Raw genomic sequence first — 23437 nt, 5'->3', positions numbered from 1 at the left:
ATCTGGGAACCATAATCCCAATCCCCTCCTTTTCCGTTTATCTGACCGCTTTCTATGAGGCATGGGGCGAGGGACCTGTTTCTATTCTATCAACTTCTCTAGGCTGGAGGCAGCTGATTCTGTGGGAAGGGGCTTTCTTATATCAGAAATAACATTCCTGAAAACAACCTTTGTGATGCCAACAAATAGGACAACCTGAATGAAATGAATAGATTCCTAGAAATGTACAGTCTTCCAAGACTAAGGAAGGACCAGATAATCTGAATAGACAGATTATACCTAGTGAAATTGACACAGTAATAATAATAATTTTTAAAAACCCAAAAAACAAAAGCCCTGGGTCAGATGGCTTCACAGGTGAATTTTACCAAAAACATTTCAAGAAGTACTAACCCCTCTTCTTCTCAAACGAGTCTAAAAAATGTAAGAGAAGACTTAAAAGCTCATTTCACAAAGCCATTCTAAAACCAGATAAAGACACTACAGAAAAAGAAAATTATAGACCAATAGCTCTGATTAATATAGATGCTTAAATCCTCAACAAAATATTAGCAAACCAAATGCAGCAGTGCATCCAAAAGGTAATACACCAGTAGCAGTGGGATTTACTCTAGGAATGCAAGGTTGGTACAACATTCGCAAGTTAATAAGTGTGATATACCACATAAAGAAAATGAAGTATAAAAACCACATGATCATATTAATAGATGCAGAACAAGCATTTGATAAAATCCAGCACCATTCATGATAAAAACTCTCAGCAAAATGGGAACAGAGGCAACATACCTAAGCATAATAATGGCCACATATGATAAATCCACTAGCCGTGTCATACTCAACATGCAAAAACTATAAGCATTCCCCTTAAGATACAAGATAGGGAACATGATAGGGATGTCTGCTTTTACCTCTCATATTCAACATAGCAGTGGAAGTCCTAGCCACAGTCAGACAAGAATAAGAAATAAAAGGCATCCAAATTGGAAAGGAGGTAGAAGTGTCATTATTTGCAGATGACATGATGACTGTATATAGAGAACCCTAAATATCCCACCAAGAAACTATTAGAACTGATAAATGATTTTAGTAAAGTAGCAGGATGCAAAATTAATATCCAGAAATCAGTTGCATTTTTATATGCTAATTATGAACTATCAGAAAGAGAAATTAATAATCCCATTCACAATTGCTTCAAAAAGAATGAAATTCCCAGGAATAAATTTAACCAAGGCTGTAAAAAACCTATACTTGGAAAATTATAAGACATTGAAGAAAGAAATTGAAAAAGATACAAATAAGTGGCAATACATACCATGTTCATGGATGGGAAAAATTAACATCATTAAACCGTCCATACTATCCAAACCAAACTATAGATTCAATGCAACTCCTATCAAGTTACCAATGACGTATTTCATAGAACTAGAACATATATTTCAAAAAATTTATATTGAACCACAAAGACCCCAAATAGCAACAGCAATCTTGAGAAAGAACAAAGTTGGAGGAATCATGCTATAAGGCTATAGTAATTAAAACAGCATGGTACTGTCATAAAAACTGACACATATATCAATGGAACAGAATGGAGTCCAGAAATAAACCCATACCTTTATAGTCAATATTTGACAGAGGAAGCAAGCATACACAATGGGCTAAAGATAGTTTATTCAAGAAATGGCATTGGGAAAATTGGACAAATATGTGCAGAAAAATGAAACTAGACCATCTTCCTATGTCACACACAAGAATAAACTCAAAATGGATTAAAGACTTAAATGTTAGACTTGAAACCACAAATGTCCTAGAAGAAACCATATGCAGTAACATCTCAGACAATGCTTGTAGCAATATTTTTTCTCATATGTCTACTCAGGAAGGGGAAACAAAAGTAAGAAAGACAAATGGGATGACATCATACTAAAAAGGTTTTTCACAACAAAGGAAACCATCAACAAAATAAAAAGACAATCCACTGAATGGGAGAATATATTTGCCAATACATCTAATAAGGGGTTACTATCCAAAATTTATAAAGAACTTATAAAACTCAACACCAAAACAACAAATAATCCAATTAAAAAATGGGAAAGGACCTGAATAGACACTTCCAAAGAGGACATACAAATGGCCAATAGATATATGAAAAGATGGTCAACATCACTAATGATCAGAGAAATGAAAAAATCACAATGACATCTCCTCATACCAGTCAGAATGGCTATCAACAATAAATCAACAAACAAAAGTGATGGCAAGGATGTAGAGATAGTGGGGACCTTTTGCATTGTTGGTGGGAATGCAGATCGGTGCAGCCACTGTGCAAACCAGTATGGAGTGATCTCAAAAAGTTAAAAATGGATCTGCCTTATGACCCAGCAATTCCACCTCTGGGAATTTATCCAAAGAAACCCAAAACATTAATTCAGAAGAGTATAAGCACCCCTATCTTCATTGCAGCATTATTTACAATAGTCAAGATTTAGAAGCAGCCCAAGTGTCCGTCAGTAGATGAGTGGATAAAACAACTATGGGACATTTACACAATGGAATACTACTCAGCCATAAAAAAGAAGAAAATTTTACCCCTAACCACAGCATGGATGGACCTGGAGAACATTATGCTAAGTGAAATAAGCCAGTCAGAGAAAGACAAATACCATATGATTTCACTCTTATCTGGAATCTAATGAACGAATTGAATTAAGAAGCAAAATAGAGACAGACTCATAGATAGAGATCAGGCTGACAGCTCTGTGGGGGAGTTGTGGGGTGGATGGATCAAGCAAAAAAGAAAAAGGACTTCATGGACACAGACAACAGTGTGGTTATTGATGTAAAGTGTAGCACAGGGGAGGGTGAAGCGTGGAGGTGAAAGAGGATATAAAGGGGATAAAAGGTAATGAAAAAACTATAATACAAAACAAAACTAAAACTAAAACACAACCTTCATGAGATGGGTGTTATTGAGATTTCATGGACTGCAAACAGGTCAAGCTAGATAATGAGCCTCAGGTGGGTTCTCCCATAACATGATGCACCTATAGATCTGAGACTGACCCTCAGTGTGGCCCTACTCTTAGGCTAGAGGTTTCTCCTTTAGGGACAATGATCCCCTTCCCATGTATTATCTTTTTGAGGAAGCAATAAGAATCTGTACCCTTTTAAAATTGTGGGCTAAAATAAATCTCACTCCACTCCAAATGATATTGAGATATCAATGTAGTTATTCTTGTCTTTAGAGTCTATCCCACTGAAGAAGGACAGTGAAGATACAGTGCTCCGAACTCAGCTGTAATAATTCTTTTCTCTGTGTAGTTATCAATATCACCTTGATAAAGAATCAGGTTCATCTGTGGCAGTTTCAGAGTTTCAGTTTTTATGACTCCATTTGCCTACACGCATACACATTCCTTTCCCCACTGCTGTTGCTAATACAGAAGATGTCATAGTGCATAGAATTTCTGCATCTTGCTTTTTTCTCACTTTACATTATGTCCTAGAGATCACTCCCTATTTTAGAGATCTTCCTCATTTCCTTTTATATCTACACAGTCACCCGTTGTGTTGCTGTATCTCATCAATTCCTTAATGATGTACATTTGGATGGGATTCCAGTTTGGGTATTCTAACTGGTGCAAAATAACCACGTGCATATTTGACTTCATATTTTTGTAAAATAAGATTCCAAAAGAGAGACTGAATGGTCTAAGGGTAAATTCTGAATGGTCTAATGTAATTTTCTAGGTAGTGTCAAATTCTTCTCCACAGTGGTTATGCCATTTTGTACTCTCACTACCATAGCATGAGAGAGAGCAGTATTGGGGTTTACGGATGAATCTCAGGAGGTCATTTTTTTACAAAAACTAAGCATAGTTGTAACAAAGTATTATATTAATTCCAGGTGTATGATACAGTAATTCAACATTTATATACCTTACAATGTGATCACCACACTAAGTCTAGTAATGATCTGTCATAGTGCAAAGTTATCACAATATTGATTATGTTCTCTTTACCTTTTTTCATCTATTCCACTACTCCCTTCTGGCAACCATCAGTTTTATGAGTCTGTTTATGAGTCTCCCTTTGTATGAGTCTGTTTCTGTTTTGTTTTGATTTTTAGTTTCCACATGTAAGTTAAGCCATGTGGACTCAATGGACTCTTTATCTAACTTATTTGACTTAGCATAATGCCCTCTAGTCATTGTTGTAAAAATTTTTTACAAAATGGTAGGTGCATTTGTTCAGAGATAGGTCTTGATACACGGACATTCTGCCCCCTACATATAATTGCTCATACCCAACATATAATAGGTACTCAGTATCTATGTGAATACACACATGCACACAGATGGGAGGGGGTGGGGCTTGGTGAAAAAGGTGAAGAGATTAAAAAGTACAAATTGTTAGTTACAAAAGACACAGGATGTAAAGTGCAGCATAGGGAGTAGAGTCAATATATTGAATGACTATGAGAACTACCAGGGGAATCAGGAATTGGGGAAGGAGGAATTTTTTGCATTGCCTAGGTAAGCTCAGGGATGAGAGATGATCTTTATCTTGCAGGTGAGGACATACTTTCCAAGCTGAGGGAGAGAGAGGCATCATCATGATAAATAGTCATGGAGATGGAAATGTACAAGATGTGATCAGCAGAATGGCAGGGTGTTTAATGTAGTTAGAGCCCAGGGTTTAATGTAGGCAAAAGAGTTGTCTGGTGAGCCTCGAAAGAAAATTGGGGTGAGAGTGTCAGGAGCCTCATATGCTGTTCTTTGAAGGTTAATTGTTTTTTATTCTTTGGACTTTTTTCTTTTTTGAGGTGGATGATTGTGATGTTTTCTAAAAATGATTCCCATGACTTGGGAGTAGCATCTTAGTACAGAATCTAGGTTAACAACTCTGGAATCAGGAGTTGGGTACGAATCTCACCTTTACCGTGTGCCACCTGTGTGATCCTGAACTGTCCACTTATGCTCTTTGTGCCTGGGCTTCATCATCTGTACCATGGGGATAATGACATCTATTTTTCAGGTATTTTGTAAGGATTAAGTGAGACATGCATTGCTTGGCATACAGTCCTCTCACAATCAGTAATGACAGTATTTCTTTTCTGACTCTTGGATTTGAGGGCTCTTCAAGATTTTGAAACTATTTTAGTTGTAGTGACTTCTGTGGGGCCTTTATTGGAAACCATTAGAAGTTTCCTGAGACCAGCTTGCTGGTACCATCCCTGATGTGAGGTGCCCATGACTAGTGACAGGATGTAATGCTTTGTTGGCCTCATTGGACTTTCGTTGTGTCTTAAATGAAAATTGCCTGCATTAATGCAAAAACATTTATCTTTTAGAAGTTAGGCGGTTGAAATGGAGTCAACATATCTTCAAAAGCACCTTGGGACATGTCTAACTCAAGGTCTTGCAGAAGTGGCAAGAATTCGCCCAGTGGATCCAATAGAATATTTAGCATTGTGGATTTACAAGTATAAGGAAAATGTGACCATGGAGGAACTGGTAAGTATTGATTTTTAGAAATTTAGAAGATAAAAATAATTGGTTTCATTTATCTGCTTTTAAAAAGCTCAGTATTATGATTTCTTTCTATTATAAAGTAGTATGTTTACTATACAAAATCTTGGACAACATGAAAAAGTAGAAAGAATAACATTTCAAAAGAAGACTTCTATTTAGATTTGTTAGGTATTCTAATCTTTTTTCTACACATTTGTGTGTGGATTTTTTACGTAATTATGATCATACTAAATGTACAACTTTAATTCTATGCTCTTTATTCAAATAAAACATGTTTCTCCAAGGTATTACACAGTTCTCAAATAGATTATATTTTGCTTAACCCCTTCCCTACTGTTTGTGGTTAAGATGCTTTCCAAATTGTTTTTACAAGTTGTTTTATCTCTAATTAGTTATGTGACACTGTTTTAAACAATGCTAGAGACAAAAGGAAATGGCTGAATTGGAGCGTGAAAGAGAACTAGCTCTGACAGAGCAGGAAATGATGGAGAGGCTCAAAGCAGAGGAACTTATCTTTCAGCAGGTGAGACAAGTAATAAAGTTCAGATGTGACTGAAATTAGCAGTATCAACCTGGATGTGGGGCAACGCAAATGTTGAAAAACTCGCGTGTCTGGCTACTCATATATGGTTTTCTTATATCTTCATCTTGGTATATATGCTGTCTTTGCTGGGGAAGCAGCAGCAGTGAGGTAGGAGGAAAACCCAGAGAGAGGTCCCAAGCAAGCCAGGGGGAGAGTGTCTTAGTGAGACCTCCGTGGACAGCCACATATAGGCTGGTTGAGTGAGAGCAGACTGCAAAGTGCTCATTAGAGGCCACAAATTGTGACTTTGGTGGGAGCAGTGTGGATGGGGTGGACTATAGGAAGGCAGATGGTGAGTACAGGCAATACTTTCAAGCAGATTTTCAAGGAAGGAGTTTTGGGGTTTTTCCTTCATTTTTTATTTTTTGCAACATAGGGGAGTGATTGATATTAATAAGTAGAGGGGATGATTTGTAGAGTCAGCTTTCCATGGAGAAAAAAAAGAATTGAGTCTGTAACATAGGTTATGAAGGTAGAAGGGCACTTCTTTTATTCCTTGAGTCAAGGAAAGAGGAGAGTATGGCATAGGTACACGTGAGTATGTAGGATTTGTGGCACAAAGTTGAAAGCAGTTTCTGTTTGCTGTTCTTTATGAAGTAGGGACGATGATCATTTTTTTAAGAATGAGGTGGTAGCCCTGGCTGGTGTGGCTCAGTGGATTGAGCGCCAGCCTGCAAACCAAAGGATGGCAGGTTTGATTCTCAGTCGGGTTGTGGGCTGGGTCCCCAGTGGGGAGCACGTGGGAGGCAACCACACATTGATGCTTCTCTCCCGCTATGTCTCCCTCCCTTTCCTTCTGTCTAAAAATGAATAAATAAAATCTTAAAAAAAAAATGAGGTGGTAAAGTAGGAGGTGTGGGGGAATGGTGAAAGGTTTGAAATGATGACTTTGGAAAATGGCAGAGAGTTGATTGGGGAAACTTAGCATTACTTTGTAGCATTGAGTACCCTGATATAGTTGGAAGACCAAGCATTTATAAAGTTTCCATCTGATTTGGTTTAGTGATTATTAATCCATCTGATTATTTAGTGATTTGGTTTAGTGATTTTCTGCACTTAGATCTGGATATCTGAGGGCAGATGTGGCAGAGGCAGACCCTTTGACTGAAGTAAGTCTGGGGTAGCAGGACTGAGGAAATGAAAATGTTGGGAAGAGAATGGTTGGACAGATGGGTCATGGAGTATTAACTAGATAGAGGAAAGTTCCAGGGTGGCTTCTGGACTAATTTAATTTATGGGGAGATTCTCAACTAAATTTAAGTCACCCCTATAGTTCTACCACATAGTACTTAACTCTAGAGTTTCAATTTGAGTTTATATATTTAAAAAAGGGAAAGAAGCCAATTATTTAATGCATTGATAAAAAGTTAAATAGAAATATGGAAAATAGCTTTTTTGTCTAATCTCCCACACTTTTTTAAAATATATTTTATTGATTATGATATTACAGTTGCCCAATTTTTTCATCCCCTTTATTCCCCTCCTTCCTCCACTCTGCCTCCCACCAGCATTCCCCCCTCCATTAGTTCATGTCCATGGGTCATACATATACATTCTTTGGCTTCTCCATTTCCTTGAGATCATGAGAACTGATGCGCTACCTACTGCTCTGAGGCACCTTCCATTTCCTATACTATTCTTAACCTTCCCCTGTCTATTTTGTACTTACCATTTATGCTTCTTATATCCTGTACCTTCCGCCCTTCCCCCAACTACTTCTCTTGGATAACCCTCCATGTGATCTCCATTTCTGTGATTCTGTTCCTGTTCTAGTTATTTGCTTAGTTTTTTTTGTTGTTGTTTTCGTTTTTAGGTTCAGTTGTTGATAGTTGTGAGCTTGTTGTCATTTTACTGTTCATTGTTTTTGATCTTCCTCTTTTCCTTAGATAAGTCCCTTTAACATTTCATATAATAAGGGCTTGGTGATGATGAACTCCTTTAACTTGACCTTATCTGGGAAGCACTTTATCTGCTCTCCATTCTAAATGAAAGCTTTGCTGGATAGAGTAATCTTGGATGTAGGTCCTTGCCTTTCATGACTTGGAATACTTCTTGCCAGCCCCTTCTTGCCTGTAAGGTCTCTTTGGAGAAATCATCTGACAGTCTTATGGGAACTCCTTTGTAGATAACTGTGTCCTTTTCTCTTGCTGCTTCTAAGATTCTCTCCTTCTGTTTAATCTTGGGTAATGTAATTATGATGGGCCTTAGTATGTGTTTCCTTGGATCCAACTCCTTTGGGACTCTAAGCTTCCTGGACTTCCTATTTCCTTTGCCACACTGGGGAAATTCTCCTTCGTTAGTTTTTCAAATAAGTTTTCAATTTCTTGCTCTTCCTCTTGTCCTTCTAGCACCCATATGATTCAGATGTTGGAATATTTAAAGTTTTCCCAGAGGTTCCTAAGCGTCTCCCCGTTTTTTTTCATTATTTTTTCTTCATTCTGTTCTGATTTAATGTTTATTTCTTCCTCTTGTTCTAAATCATTGATCTGAGTCCTGGTTTCCTTCCCTTCACTGTTGGTTCTCTATATATTTTCCTTCATTTCACTTTGTATAGCCTTCATTTTTTCCTCTATTTTGTGACCATGCTCAACCAATACTGTGAGCATCCTGATTACCAGTGTTTTGAACTCTGCATCTGAGAGGTTGACTCTCTCTTCATTGCTTAGCTCTGTTTTTGGAGCTTTGATCTGTTCTTTCATTTGAGCCATATTTCTTTGTCTTGGCACACATGTTACATTGTAAGGGGTGGAGCCTTAAGTATTCGCCAGGGTGTGGCAACCCACTTTGCTGCATTGTGGTGCTATATGTGGGGGAGAGGTCAGAGAGGGAACAATGCCACTTTCTCGGCTCTCGCCCTACTTTCAGTCACTTCCCCAGCTATGCACAAGCAAATTGGGCCCTCCTGATGCTGATTCCTGGGTGGGTGGGTTTGTGTACCTTCTAGGACTGTGTGGGTCTCTCCAATGAACTCTCATGTGATGCTGGGAGTTCCTCCCGCTGCTGCAACCCCCACAGATTTTTACAGACAGAGGTTTTGAGGCTTTCTTTTCTGGCGCTGGAACCATGGGTCATGCCGTCTGTCTGGCTCCCCAGTTGTTCCTCCTGGTTTATCCACACGCAAATGTGGGATCACCCAGTGCACCAGCTGATGCCTTGCCACGTCCTCCCTTCCCCTGCTGCCAGTCTCTGCCCCTATTATCAGTCTGGATGAATGTTTCTTCTTTAACTCCTTGGTTGTTGGACTTCCATACAGTTCCATTTTATGGAAGTTCTGGTTGTTTTTTGTTTTTAAATTTGTTGTTGTTCTTCTTTTGGTTGTGCAAGGAAGCAAAGTGTATCCACCTACACCTCCATCTTGGCCAGAAGTCTCTAATCTCCCTTTTTTGATACTGGGTAGAACATTCTAGGCACCTTAGGAAGCATATGGTTGTTGAAAACTTTGCTATTTCTTAGTCTTCATTTTTTAATCATTTGGCTTATTCTTCTGGGGAAGTTGCAAAGTGTTGAGTTGCATGTCAAATAATCATCCAAGCAGGCAAGTGTCTGCTGGAGTGGCCCCAACTTTGAGTGAATATATGCCCTTCCTCTTAGCAGATCCTATGGCTTCTGTCTGTTTTGCATCTAACAGAATAAGGAAAACTTCCCAGCAGTTCTCCTTCCCCCAGAGAAATTATACCATTAATGTGAGGATACTTAATTTTCTTTCACTCATCTGCTTTATCTTACTTAGATGAAATTTGTCAATACTAGAAATCTAACATTTCCCTAGCTGTAGCATGTTGTCTAGTATAAAGCAATTCACTGTGCATCAAACTCTAAGCATTGTATTGGGAGTGAAAGATATAGTGATATTCTGCAAAAGATTTTATGGCCAGTTAAAGAACTGGATTGGTAGGCAGATACAGATGAGAATAGGAGAAGGGACATGTGGAGAGATGGACCAACAGAGAAAAGCTTAATTGATCACGAGGGCATGTGTTCTCGTAGTAGTAATACTGACTTGAAAGTCCTTTAAAATTAGGTACTCTCCAACAAGTCCAAGCCCTCATGAACAGGATAGTATTTTTACTGCTGAATAGCTTATTTTGGAAATAAAAGCTTTTAAAAATTCATTTGAATATCTTTCTAATGATTTTACTTTCCTTGTGTGAAGGAAGGAATTGGGTTTTGAAAATTTCCTGAGATGTTAAGAAACTGTTTATGTTGACCAGTATGATTGATATTTAAGAACTGTATTTTGCATTATTTTTGAGAGATTAGAGTTATTTACCCTCCTCTACCAATGTCTGAAAATTGATTAAATGATATGTTCCTATATGTCAGCTACCTGTAGGAATGCAAAGAAATTACTCTTAATAGCCTTTTGTGAATATATTAACCACTGTTTATTATTTCTATTTGTTAAAATGTATTATTTTATAAAATGCATTTTAAAAATGTAGTTTTAGCCCTGGCCAGGTGGCTCAGTTGATTGGAACATCATCCTGAGCATAAAAGGGTTGTGTGTTCAATCCCTGGTCAGGGCACATGCCTGGGTTACAGGTTAGATCCCACATTGGGGTGCCTGTGGGAGGTGGCCAACTGATGTTTCTCTCTCATGTTGATGTTTCTTTCCCTCTCTCTTTCCCTCCCTTCCTCTCCCTCTAAACACAATAAAACATATGGTGTGACATTTTTTAAAGTGTCAAAGAAATGTATAGTTTTAAAATGATCTTAATGGGATTAGCTTATTAGCATGTTTATGAGGTAGTGCTGGATTGATGGTGAGAAATTGGTTTCTGGTTTAGGGGCTGGCAACCACTTTCCTCAAAAGTAGATATCCTAGAGGCAAAATTGAGGATAGGTGTTATGGTGTATTATGTAGCTATAGCTACATAATATAGCAAGAGAGAAAACAAATTTCCAAAAATGTTTTGTTGATGAAATAAATAATAACATTTGAATAGATTTTTTTGCAATATAGCTTACTATAGAAAAGAATTAAATTCTTGTTTAAAAAGATAACATTTCACTTAGTTGGAGTTCAAAGTTAATATTCCCTATCGCCAAAATTGATTGAAAATGTTTGTTTGTTAGTGCTGACTTGACATGAAGTTTTATGTATTTATCTTTGAAATTATCTTTTCACACAAAGGTCCTGCCAAATATTAAATCAGTCCATGTACATACAATTTTGAGCATATTTATCTCTTGGAAGGCATTTGTAGAATTCTGTTAGATTTTTTTCTTGATATTGGCCTTTTAGCATGTCATTGCCTTGTTTATTAATCAATTCCAGTTGAAGGTTGGTACAAGCTTCTCAATTACACAATTAGATGGATTTTGAACTATGGAAATTTTCTTTTTACTTACATTGTGGCCTAGTAACACTCTAAAACTACAGTTTGAGCTTGGAAAATACATCTGCTGCAAATTTGTGTGGGAATGGTAACCTAGCTTATTGTTCTAGTTTTGACAGCACTGGAAGTATATAAAGCAGTGTGGCATTGTGATTCAAACATTAATTGTTGAAATGATTTTTCTACGATGTAAGTTTGATATGTAAGTGCTGGTTTGCCTTATAATTTTAGGTTGAATTGATTACAAAACATTATTAAGTCTGCAGCAAAAAGCTAATTTCCAGAGCTATTTAATATTTGATAATAGTGGTTGAGAATAGTTCTCATTTGGAAAAATTTCAGTCTTGACCCCGAACTCAAAAATTCACAATAAAACATTACCATCGTTAAGCCATGAAACTGCCATGTGGTAGGGCAAGTGAAGATTTATTCAGCTCCTAATGCTGACAAAACCCCGCAGGACTGATGATGGTAAAGTTCATGAGAGTGAGTGAAGGACACTGTTGACACTACTGGCTCAATACACATGACAGATTTTCTTCAGAGCAGCTGCTGTTGAATAACAAAATGAATTCTCATAGGCTTTAAACACTGGATTTTCACAAGCTTTGTTAATTTGTCCAACTAAGCCTTTTACTGTTCCATGCATATTTTTATCATCATTTGTTGAAACACATCTTGGCAGATTTTACTTTTTGATGGACTGAAATAATGTTTCTCAACTTTTTAGAAAATATTATTGCTTGTAGTTATCTCATGAAGACTTCATAGAGGTTGATTCTTCAATCACTTCACTTTCAGTCACTTCGAATTCAGCATTGACTCCTTGAATAAATGACAACTAAGCAGTGTTGGGAACATTTGTCCACTCATCAAGAGCTAAGGAAAACCACTCAGAGTTATTTGCCTTGTATTTAATTTACTATTGATGTTTCTCCCAATGTCATCAGCTCTATGGCAACTTTTCTTATTCTGGGGCTAAAAATGTTAAATAAGGTTGTTTTTTCCTGGACACCAAAATCAAATATGTTTAAATAAATCACATTAGGAAAATGTGTTTCTTTTCTTGACTTACAAAGGAGCCACTGGGAAACTTATTTTTGTTGTAACCTCGTTTTAATTTTTGTGAAGTTGTGTGATGAAAAATTGTTATAACTTTTAAGATATTATTTCTGACCTTTTTTCCATGTGACTTGATAATATTGTAATGAGTGCTTAATCTGGTAATATTGATACTATCATATTGTTTTAGTCCAGTGTCCACTGCTTTAAAAATCTCCATACTTTGTCATTTAATTTGATAATTAAACCATCCACTCTCCACTCTGTCTTAAAAGGACAACATTCAAATCCATTTCCTGTTTATATAATACATGATGGGTATACACTGATTAAAATAACTATTGCAGTATAGTGTTACTGTGGCACTGCAAAACTATCAAATTATAATGGTGTCACTGTGATTCCTAGTGTGCTGAGCAGTGATACAGAGTGAAGAGAGCACCACCTGTGGTCTGTGTTGCAACTACAACAACTGTACTATTGCAGTGCAAAAGCAGCAAAGGAGTGACCATGCAGTTTCAATAAAACTTTATTTATAGACACTGAAATTTGAATTTTGCATAATAATAATTATTATTATTCTTTGATATTTTTCCAGCATTTAAAAATTTAAAAATCACTCTTAGCTTGAGGACTGTACAAAAATAGGAGTGGGTCAGATTTGGACCACAGAATTTAGTACGGTATATATGTTGAGTTGGGACCAAATATATTGTTGATCATGAATGATTTTAGAAAACATACTTAGGATTTTCTCATTCACTCTCTGTATCCAAGTTTTGGTTGTTTGAAGGCCCATCCATCTATACTTAATGAGTTTTTATCTGAAAAAATTACTGTAATCTCATTTATTGCTTCAAGAATAACAGAGAAGATGATTTGATTTTGTACAAACTGCTTTCCTACAATTTGCAATTAAGGAAGCTTCCCTTTTAATTTTATATTTCAGGAAATATTTATAAAAGCTAAAGTATTAGATTGCTGTGGTCATTTATTTTTGTAAGTTTCTGAAATTTAGGTGGGTGTAGAGTTAATTATCCTGGGACATCTCAGAGTGATAAAAGAAATTTCTTGCCATTGCTTTGACTCTAACATGACTTCCTTATTTTTTTGAATATTCAGCAACAGCTGGCCTTCCAGCTGGAGTTGGAAATGCAAGAAAAAGAGAAACAGAGAATAGAAGAATTACAGAGAGCTCAAGAACAATTAGAGAAGGTAATCTGAAGTTTTATAAATGTCTGTTTTATTTAAAACCTCTCAGGATTCTCAACCTGTTTTTTTCTAGATGTTATCATGGGGTTCATGGTCTAAAGACCTGCCACACATTAGCTGTATGACTGAAACAAGTCTTACAACTTTTTTAGTCTCAGTTTACATTTTTTAAAAATAGAGATAACAGTATAATATTATTAGCAATAGCTCACTGAGTTATTTTAAGGATCAAATAAGATCATGTGTTCAAAACTACTTTGTGAGAAGTTTTATAAAAGAGATATTAATAGCTCTCTAATAGTGATATTATCAACATTTTAATTAAGAGATAGTTGTTTCTAATTCTGGTGGTTGATATTGAAGGTTAAGCCCTTTGTAATGTCAGGGTATTCTGATCTCTGACACAGTAGTGCATCTCTTTTCTTTATGTTCGATATATTATCAACAATAATTTACATTTAAAATATGTTATCAGTATGGATTTTTCATGTCTTTTATTAAGTAATCTATGTAGTAACTTAAATCAAAAAGTCCATCTCGATTTACTGTGTCTGTGTAATATGTCAAGTCTCTAGTTTGACCAATGTTTCTTGTTATCCCAAAAGTACGTGTCATAAACCAAACTTCTGAATGACTGAGCTATACTTTTCAGCTGGATATTTCATGTTGTATGTGTATAGCTAGCGTCTGTTATGGAAATGTTATTTTTCTATTACATAATTAAATAAAAACAGAAGCAGGTTTTATAGAATATGTTTATTAACATGCTTAGATGAGAGCTTCATTATTTAAAACAATTTTTAAAAAGTTGTAAGGGTAAACTGAATTTAAAAAGATGTATTTTAAAAGGATAAATTCAAAGCTTTATACACGGTTTTAAAATATACAGATGCTGATGCTATCTTAGTCTGAGCATAGTAGGGCACATGGATATACATGCCTGCATACACACATAAATACAAATACATATGCCCTTTCTATTCAGTTAAGATTCCATGATCTAAAATGAAAGGAGAAAAAGCAGAATATCAAGAAGACAATGATCAAAAGGATAAGAAAATTGAAAGTATTTTCTATTGAGATACCCTGATTGCTATTGTCAACCAATGGTTGTTTGCACCATATTCAATACCATCAAGGATCCCCAATTTGGGGTGCGGTGAAGAAGGAAACTTTATTCACTGCAAAACAGCTCAATTGTGATTTAGCAAGGCTATGAAAACAGCACACTGTGGAACAGCTCCAAGGGCAGGCAGTCCTGGGGCCAGACCCCTCTCCTCCTAGACTGCTGTGCTTTGCCCCATGCCGGTCTGCTTTGTGCTGCACTGGTCTGCTCTGCTTTGTGACGGCATGCTTCATTCTGCTCTGGTTAGATATGTTTGGTGGTTCAGCTCAGTCAGGGATGATACACAGTCTTCATTCTTCCCTGGAAAGGGAAAATGCACTCTCTGAGTCAGGCAGGGAGCTGGCTTATATGGGTAGAAGTCCTTGCCTTAAGTCCCCGATTACTCCATCCTTGCACAAATGAGGACTCCAAAACCCCAGTTTAGTCCAAAAGGCACTGTCCTGATTAGTCAGAGCTGCACTGCTCCAGTGGGATGGGGAAAGTCTCAGGCTTGCTGGTTGAAATAGGATTCTAGGGACTTCTTTATACGAGCTGGCTCAGACAGTAGAAACACAGAGCAGGCAGGCAGTTCAGTGATGGCTTCTCTGTGGAGTGCAGTTTGCATGAGAAACCCCTGTACAGAAATGGTCACTAGGCTCTGTTTTTAAAAATTGGAGCCCAGTGGTGCCCTTCTTAGTAGGTGTCTTTTTTTCCCTCAAAGTTCACACTATATTTGAATGTTTGAAATTCTATGATTTATAGGAGGGATTGGATTGTTTTGTGGCTCATTATCTACTCTCTGCAGGCATCATCAGACCTTGTGACCAGAACCACAATAACTTCAATAGTCCATATTTCTAGTGGCTTATCACTCCTCACCTCTCTCCTGCAAAGTACCCCTGCCTTACCTATTGCTCAGAGACGAATCCATTTATGTCTTTTCACCCTGGCCTCTTGGTGGCTGTAGAGATACAATTTAAACTATCATTTGCAAATGGAAATTTATTGGAAGGATCTTTGTTGAAGAAAGGGTTTTACAACTAAACCGTGAAGGGCTCTGGTACAATTGGGAGGATGAAAATCAAATGTTACCTGGGTTCTCAACTCTGCTATTCTCTGGCCCTCAGTTTCAGTCTCTCTCACAATGGCCTGGTTTGCTGCACATGGTGAAGGACATAGTCCTTGAAGGCTCCTGGGTTTCACAATGTTGTGGCTCCTACCATCTAAGAAGAGTGGACTCTTTTTTTTGTTTTGCTTCTTAGGGAAGGATTCTGACTGGCTTAATTTGTGTCAGGTATTCATCCACTGGCTGGGGGACAAGGTCCTATGAGAACATGCCTCTTCCCCCTCCCCCCCAACTATAGCTATGTGGTGGTGGGATAAGATGTTACAGGAGAATGGAATGGCCTTAAGAAATATACCAGATGTGTTCCTATTATTATGGTGACCATATACATGTTCATGAGATCACTAATCTTTAAACAGCCAAATGAATCAGCTCAGGATCATTTAGATCATCTTGCTGCCTTAAAATGAAAAGACAGAGGCCATAGCAAGGCTTTGTTGGTTGGAAGAATGTTTTCACATTCAGAACAAAGCTTCCCATGTGCTCAGAATACTATAGAGGGCATTGCTCAGGTACTATAGGAGGATTCATGCACTGGATAGTGACTGGGGCCAGGTTAATTTCTTCAGAAATATTTACCTCTTTCTTATTATGTGTACAATTCTATTTAACTGCAATTCTCTCTAAAATCTCTTATTCTAAGAGTTTATTAAAATTTTTGTTTTGTCACTTTTTAGATTTGCTAATATTTGGCTTCAGCTTTGATGTTTCAGTCTATTTCATTTTTTAAAAATTGTATTTAATTGTAAGCAAAACATGGTTGTCTTCTATTAGCATAGAGTGTTAAAAAAAGACTAATTGGCAGCTTTATATTAATTGTATTCAAATAACTCCTTTAAGAGTGCTAACATTTCCACTGTTAAATTGATCATAGCTTTATGTAAAAATTAAAATGTTTGAAAATTAAACATGTAATCAAATTTAAAAGTATATTCAAAGTATTTTTCTTTGTTTATGTGTTACAGGAGATGAAAATGAAGATGGAAAATATAGCTAGGGGTGAAGATACTTCACCTCCAAAGGTGAGAAGAAAAATTTATTCTATGTTAATAAAGCTCAATTATGATACATTAGTAGCTAAATTTTTAAAAAATATTTTATTTATTTATTTTTAGAGAGAGGGGAAGAGAGGGAGGCAGGGAGAGAAACATTAATGTGTGGTTGCCTCTCATGAGCCCCCTATTGGGGACCTGGCCTGCAACCTGGGCATGTGCCCTGACTAGGAATCGAACTGGTGACCCTTTGGTTCGCAGGCTGGCACTCAATCCACTGAGCCATACTAGCCAAGGCAGTAGCTAAATTTTTAATCAGGAGATTATCAAAACTGATAAGCCAAATATATATTCTAGTAACATCAAGCCACAAATATGATGTGTTTTAAATTTTAAAGCAAAACCTCAAAGTGGATAAAAATTAGACATTCAGTTTCTGTTTGTATTTTTAAAAACAAGAATTTTATGAGATACTGACACATGCTTACTTACGATGATATATTTTACATTTCTGAATGTATTTTTTTAAAATATATTTATTGATTATGCTATTACAGTTGTCCCATTTCCCCCCCGACTCCACTCCATCCTGCCCACCCCCCTCCCTCCCACATTCCCCCCCCATAGTTCATGTCCATGGGTCATACTTATAAGTTCTTTGGCTTCTACATTTCCTACACTATTTTTACCCTCCCCCTGTCTATTTTCCACCTATCATCTATGCTACTTATTCTCTGTACCTTTACCCCCCTCTCCCCCTCCCACTCCCTTATTGACAACCCTCATGTTCTAGTTGTTTGCCTAGTTTGCTCTCGTTTTTGTTTTATGTGTGGTCGTTAATAACTGTGAGTTTGCTGTCATTTTTACTGTTCCTATTTTTGATCTTCTTTTTCTTAGGTAACTCCCTTTAACATTTCATATAATAAGGGCTTGGTGATGATGAGCTTCTTTAACTTGACCTTATCTGAGAAGCACTTTATCTTCCCTTCCATTCTAAATGATAGCTTTGCTGGATACAGTAATCTTGGATGTAGGTCCTTGCGTTTAATCTTGGGTAATGTAACTAGGATGTGCCTTGTTGTGTTCCTCCTTGGGTCCAGCTTCTTTGGGACTCTCTGAGCTTCCTGGACTTCCCGGAAGTCTATTTCCTTTGCCAGATCGGGGAAGTTCTCCATTATTTGTTCAAATAAGTTTTCAATTTTTTGTTCTTCCTCTTCTCCTTCTGGCACCCCTATAATTCGGATGTTGGAACATTTCAAGATGTCCTGGAGGTTCCTAAGCCTCTCCTCATTTTTCCAAGTTCTTGTTTCTTCATTCTTTTCTGGTTGGATGTTTGTTTCTTCCTTCTGGTCCATACCATTGATTTGAGTCCCAGTTTCCTTCTCTTCACTATTGGTTCCTTGTACATTTTCCTTTGTTTCTCTTAGCATAGGCTTCATTTTTTCATCTGTTTTTCGAACAGATTCAACCAAGTCTGTGAGCATATTGATAACCAGTGCTTTGAACTGTGCATCCTATAGGTTGGCTATCTCTTCGTCGCTTAGTTGTATTTTTTCTGGAGCTTTGAAGTGTTCTGTCATTTGGGCCATTTTTTTTTGTTTGTTTGTTTGTCTTGGCGCATCTGTTACTTTAAGGGGCGGAGTCTGAGGTGTTCACCGGGGCTGGGTGATGCTGGTCACTGTGCTGTGAAGCTGTATGTGGGGGAGGGGCCGAGGGAGCAATGGCGCCCGCCTCACTCTCCTCCGGATTTCAATCTTTCACTCCGATACCCACAATCAAACTGGGCCACTGTGGTGCTGGTTCCCGAGTAAGTGGGCCTGTGCACACTCTAGGCCCCTGTGGGTCTCTCCAACAACCTCTCCTGTGAGGCTGGGAGTCTCTCCTGCTGCCGCCCCAACCCCCAGGGGCACTTTCAATCAGAGGTTTGAGGCTTTATTTCCCTCAGCTGGAGCCCTGGGCTGCGTGGTCTGCTTCGCTGCCTGCCGTTCGTCCAGTTTATCTGTGGGCGAATGTGGTGCTGCAGGGTGCTACCGGCCACTCTGCCTGCCCCACTCTCCGCCACTCTGAGTCCGGCCCTCTGGGTTTATCTGTGCAAATGTGGGGCCACAGGGTCGGACAGCCTGCGCCATTTGTCCCACTCTGCCAGTCTCAGTCCCGCCACAGCCACGCGAGTCCTCTCCACCCCGGTGCCCGTCTCCGCCCCTCCTACCAGTCTGGATGAATGTTTATTTTCTATTTTCTTGGTGTTGGTCCCCCTTGCTGTTCGATTCTCTGTCAGTTCTGGTTGTGCGAGGAGGCGCAGTGTGTCTACCTACGCCACCATCTTGGTTCCTTCTGAATGTATTTTTAAGCAAGTTTTAGAATTTATTCCTAGAATTCTCTTATCCTCAACACACATCGATTCATTCCATTAGTTAACAAGGCTGAACTTTGATGTAATTCAGAAATTTCTTATCAAAATTGAAAGAAAATCAATGTATTAATTTTTAAGTCATTTAAAAGTCAAAATGAATTTTATGATTGTAGGGTACAGCAGCAGACTCAGGCAAGACACTAGCTGAAATTAGTGATCGATATGGGGCACCTAACTTGAGCACAGTGGAAGAACTTGATGAACCAGTGCTCTCCGATGTAAGTATCTTTAGGAGACCGTTTTGTGAAAACGAGATTTTCTTTTTTTACTTTGGAAAAGCCTTGTGCATATGAGGCCAGACTTGGTTGGTAAATGGGTCTTTTGCTTCATATAAAGAAAACCAGTTCCCTAATAAGGGTGTTCCACATCCCTTTTTGGCCCTCTGCCCTTTTGTGAACATGTGCAGCTGGCCACAAGTTGAGGATGGGCACATGTCTGGCTCTTTCCAAATGTGTCAGCACTGATGGCACAGTAGCTGGAAGTTTGTGTTGAGGTAGCAGTGTGCCTCAGTAGCAAACCCTGGAACCAAATAAGTATCTTGATGAACGTATATGCTTTTACAGTAGTATATAATTTTTTTTTTTATTTAAGAAACATACAGTGCTTTCTATGCACCAAACACTGTGCCTGATGCTGTTGTGAATAAGACAGTTTTTGACCTTGTTAAGGGGAGAAACAGACAACTGAATAAGAGATTAATAGTCATTGGTAGAATGACCAGGTAATGTATTGTCCAAATCAGTATGCTTTGAGAGTGAAAGAAGGAGTGTTGACAATGAGGCAGATCAGCAGGTGTAAACGGGACTGTCCTGGCAGACAGATACATTTAGTCACCTTAATCCATGTGTGCTGACAAGTGGGACAGCAGCCTAGTTGAGGAACCTTGGTCAAGGAAGTCTTCCTGAAAGAAGTCAGTTATTTGTCACTCAGTGGTGGAGTGGGGGCTGACAGCACAGCAAGTATGAAGACCCAGCTAGCAAAGACTATTGAGAGTGTGAATCAGAGAGGGAGGAGATAAGGAAGGGGAGAAGACAGAGTCCAGTCCATGAAAGGACTTCTAACCTGTGCTTAGATTATTAGATTTTATCCTAAAGATCAATATGATTAGAATTTCATTTTCAAAAGGCCATCTGGCTACAGCATATAAAATAGAATGGAGTGACAGCATATAAAAGAGGATGGAGTGAAGAGAAGAACTTTATGAACTATTGTAGTCACCCAGGCAGAACTGACATTGATGGCCGGCAATAGTAAATGCTGTTTTTAAAAGCTTTTCAGAAGGTGGAACTGGAAGAACTGGGTGATAATCAGTCAGTGGGAAAACTTATTAAATGTTTTGGTACTATGCAGGGTGTTAGAAAATACCAGTGAACAAAGCAGGTTGGGTTTCTGCCCTTTGGGGGCTGTAAACCACTGGAGAAGGTGCTGAGAGGACAGGGCAGGGAAAGATGACCCAGTCTGCATATGTCTCCTCGAGGAACTGAAGTTTAAGGAATCAGCTGAGATAAACCCAGAGGATGGAGACAGGAAGATGCTTTTAAGGAACTGACATAGTACAGTGTTGTGGCTGGGTTGCAAGAAGCTAGGAGGATGGTGTGGAGCTGGAGAAATGCATAAAGGGCTCTCTTGTCAGATTAGAGATTTTGGACTTAAGTGCAGTGGGACTCATTGAAAGGGTTTAAGGATTAGATGTGTGTGTTTAGAAAGTGGAGAGAGGATTTAGGTGGTCAGGAGTGGAAACAGGAGACCACTTAGGAGGTTATTAACAGTCATCCAGATGCAAAATGACCAGGGTGCAAACATCAGAGATGAGTAGAACTGAGTAGATTTGATATTGACTGGGAGAATAAGGATGAAAAAGAAATCAAGGATGATGCCCAGATTTCTGCCTTAGGCAGCTGGACTCTACATTTTTGAGCTTCACCATTTGTTGAGTTGAGGAACAAAAGAACAGAAAGTAGGTTTTGTGAAAATGATGGCTTCAGTTGTGGACACGTTGAATTTCAGGCGACTCTGAGATATACAGGTGGAAATAGCCAAAGGCCAGTTGATGTACAACACAGGTCTGGAGGACCGGAGGGAGGTCCAGGAAGGAGATAGCAATGTGGCAGTCATGGGCTAAGTGAAGCTAAGAGAGTGAGTAAGGCATCTAGGAGAGCATACAGAATAAAGGAGGGGGCTCAGGGTGAGACTATTAGAAATTCCAGCATTTAAGGGGTGTCTACAGGAAGAAGATTCCTGCAGGAAGAATAAGGATATCAATAGAGGATAGCAAGAGAAGTAGAAGAGAGGGTGGGTTATAAATACATCAAGGATACAGTTATTATATTGATTTGGGTTTTATTTTAAATTATGAAAAAGCTTCATTTACATAGTCACATAGAAATTTCCTAAACTCTATTTTCTTTGGCTTGTACACTTTCACATTTCTAATTGTATTAAAACATATTTACTTTTCATTTTGCTTTTTAGGTTGCATTAAACATTGATCAAGATTTGTAGGATCAACCAGCTAAGAGCAATAAATTTTTCTGCTTGTTTCAAGTTTCAAAATATGAAGTCCCAACTGTATTTTTTCTTCCCAACTTTTCTTCAGTAGACTTGAAGTATATATTTTTTCTGTACAGATAGCTTTGTAAATGGGCTTCCAGGGAGGCCTTAAAATACTGCTTTGGATTCCCTAATGCAAACTTGTTATTCATATGATCCCATTGCCAGAACATGAGAATTTCCCAAAGCAGCTACAAGGGGCAAATGAGAGATAAACTGGAAAGAATGTGTGTATCTGAGGACAAGATTACCTGAGATGAAAGTTACTGTCTGTGAAAAGTGGGACACGAAGCCACTGTGTCGGGAATATTCAACATGCTTTAGATTTGGCATTTCTTCCTGAGATCCAACTGCAAAGATTTCCCCGGTTTGCTTAGAATTGATGTTTTGCAGTGCCATTTAATCCTTTCTTGTTGATGGGCCTAGGATGGGTAAGGATACAGAGAAGCATCATTTGTTCTGGAACAATCAGTGGACAATTGCACTGGATACAGGCCATGCAACATGCTTCCTTGAATGCACACTGGGTGGTCTGTGGATTTCTGGCCCTCTGGAAATTTCAAGTCTAGCCTTGAACTTTAAGGAGAACTTTATTTCCTTTAGAAAACTCTTCCAAATCTACATCATGAGGTTTTTCTCTTTCCTAAGAATGGGTGTAGGCATGGAAACATAGATGCCATGAAGAGGCTTTTTTTTTCTTCAGGTTAAGAGTCTGACCATCTTAAATCTTCTAAGGAGGTAGAAGCATGGGAGTTCACATACATTGCTGTCAGAGGTGTGAATTAATAAAGCCAATTTGGAAGAGAGATGGGTATTACCTAGAAATGTTGATCATAAGCTCATTCTAAAGTGTGTATAAGGAGAACTTTTTACACATGTACACGGAAAGACATCTAGGAGAATATTCACAGCCGCATTGTTCCTAACAGTCAAAACCTGACAATCATCTAAGTCCTTATTAACAGAAGTACAGATGATTAAATTGTGTCACACTCATACCAGCAGAGTATCATGATTAGATATTCAGCTCAAAAAGGCAAAGCTGAATAGAAAAAAAGAATTACTATATTATTCTATTTGCAAAAAGTAAAAAAAAGCATATAAAAACTAAATATTTTGCTTGAGGATACATTACATGCTAAAAGAATCATTAACACCAAATTCAGAATGATGGTTCCCTCTAGGATCAGGGGTATGTAAATGAATGTGGAGGTGCTAATAATATTCTATGTCTCAGGCTAGGGAGTAAGAACAGAGGTAACAATTTTATCATTCTTTAATTCTCACATTTTTTTGTTTGTATGAAAAAAATTTTGTGAATAAAGCATCAGGCTTAATTTTAAGAAAATTTACTTTATTTTTATTTATTTATAATATATTTACTGATTATGCTATTACAGTTGTTCCATTTCCCCCCCTTCACTCCACTCCATCCTGCCCACCCCCTCCCTCCCACATTCCCCCCCTATAGTTCATGTCCATGGGTCATACATATAAGTTCTTTGGCTTCTACATTTCCTATAC

The 23437-nt window shown here is 38.0% G+C and overlaps 1 protein-coding gene across 2 annotated transcripts; it reads left to right on the top strand.

Annotated features, from left to right (window-relative positions):
- The first annotated feature begins 5355 nt into the window (after positions 1 to 5355).
- DYDC1 (DPY30 domain containing 1) lies at positions 5356 to 21915 on the top strand. 2 transcript variants are annotated; one of them, XM_024561124.3, is made up of 6 exons: positions 5356 to 5513; positions 5953 to 6054; positions 13638 to 13730; positions 16924 to 16980; positions 19477 to 19581; positions 21836 to 21865. In XM_024561124.3, the coding sequence occupies exons 1-6, from the start codon at positions 5367 to 5369 to the stop codon at positions 21863 to 21865; spliced, it is 534 nt and encodes a 177-aa protein (XP_024416892.2). In that variant the 5' UTR covers positions 5356 to 5366. The 2 variants fall into 2 exon arrangements, with proteins under 2 accessions (XP_024416892.2, XP_053779275.1); XM_053923300.1 differs by lacking the exon at positions 19477 to 19581 and having other exon boundaries at positions 21836 to 21915.
- The last annotated feature ends 1522 nt before the right edge of the window (positions 21916 to 23437 follow it).

The sequence above is a fragment of the Desmodus rotundus genome, chromosome 4, assembly GCF_022682495.2.
Source record: "Desmodus rotundus isolate HL8 chromosome 4, HLdesRot8A.1, whole genome shotgun sequence".
NCBI classification, from domain to species: Eukaryota; Metazoa; Chordata; class Mammalia; order Chiroptera; family Phyllostomidae; genus Desmodus; species Desmodus rotundus.
Note: the sequence above shows the minus strand (reverse complement) of the source record. Positions and strands in the feature narration are given on the sequence as shown.

Coding starts and splice junctions, on each gene's coding strand:
- DYDC1 (XM_024561124.3), top strand. CDS start 5,367: ATGGAGTCAACATATCTTCAAAAGCACCTTGGGACATGTCTAACTCAA. Junction 5,514..5,952: donor ATGTGACCATGGAGGAACTG/GTAAGTATTGAT, acceptor AAACAATGCTAG/AGACAAAAGGAAATGGCTGA. Junction 13,731..16,923: donor CTCAAGAACAATTAGAGAAG/GTAATCTGAAGT, acceptor TATGTGTTACAG/GAGATGAAAATGAAGATGGA.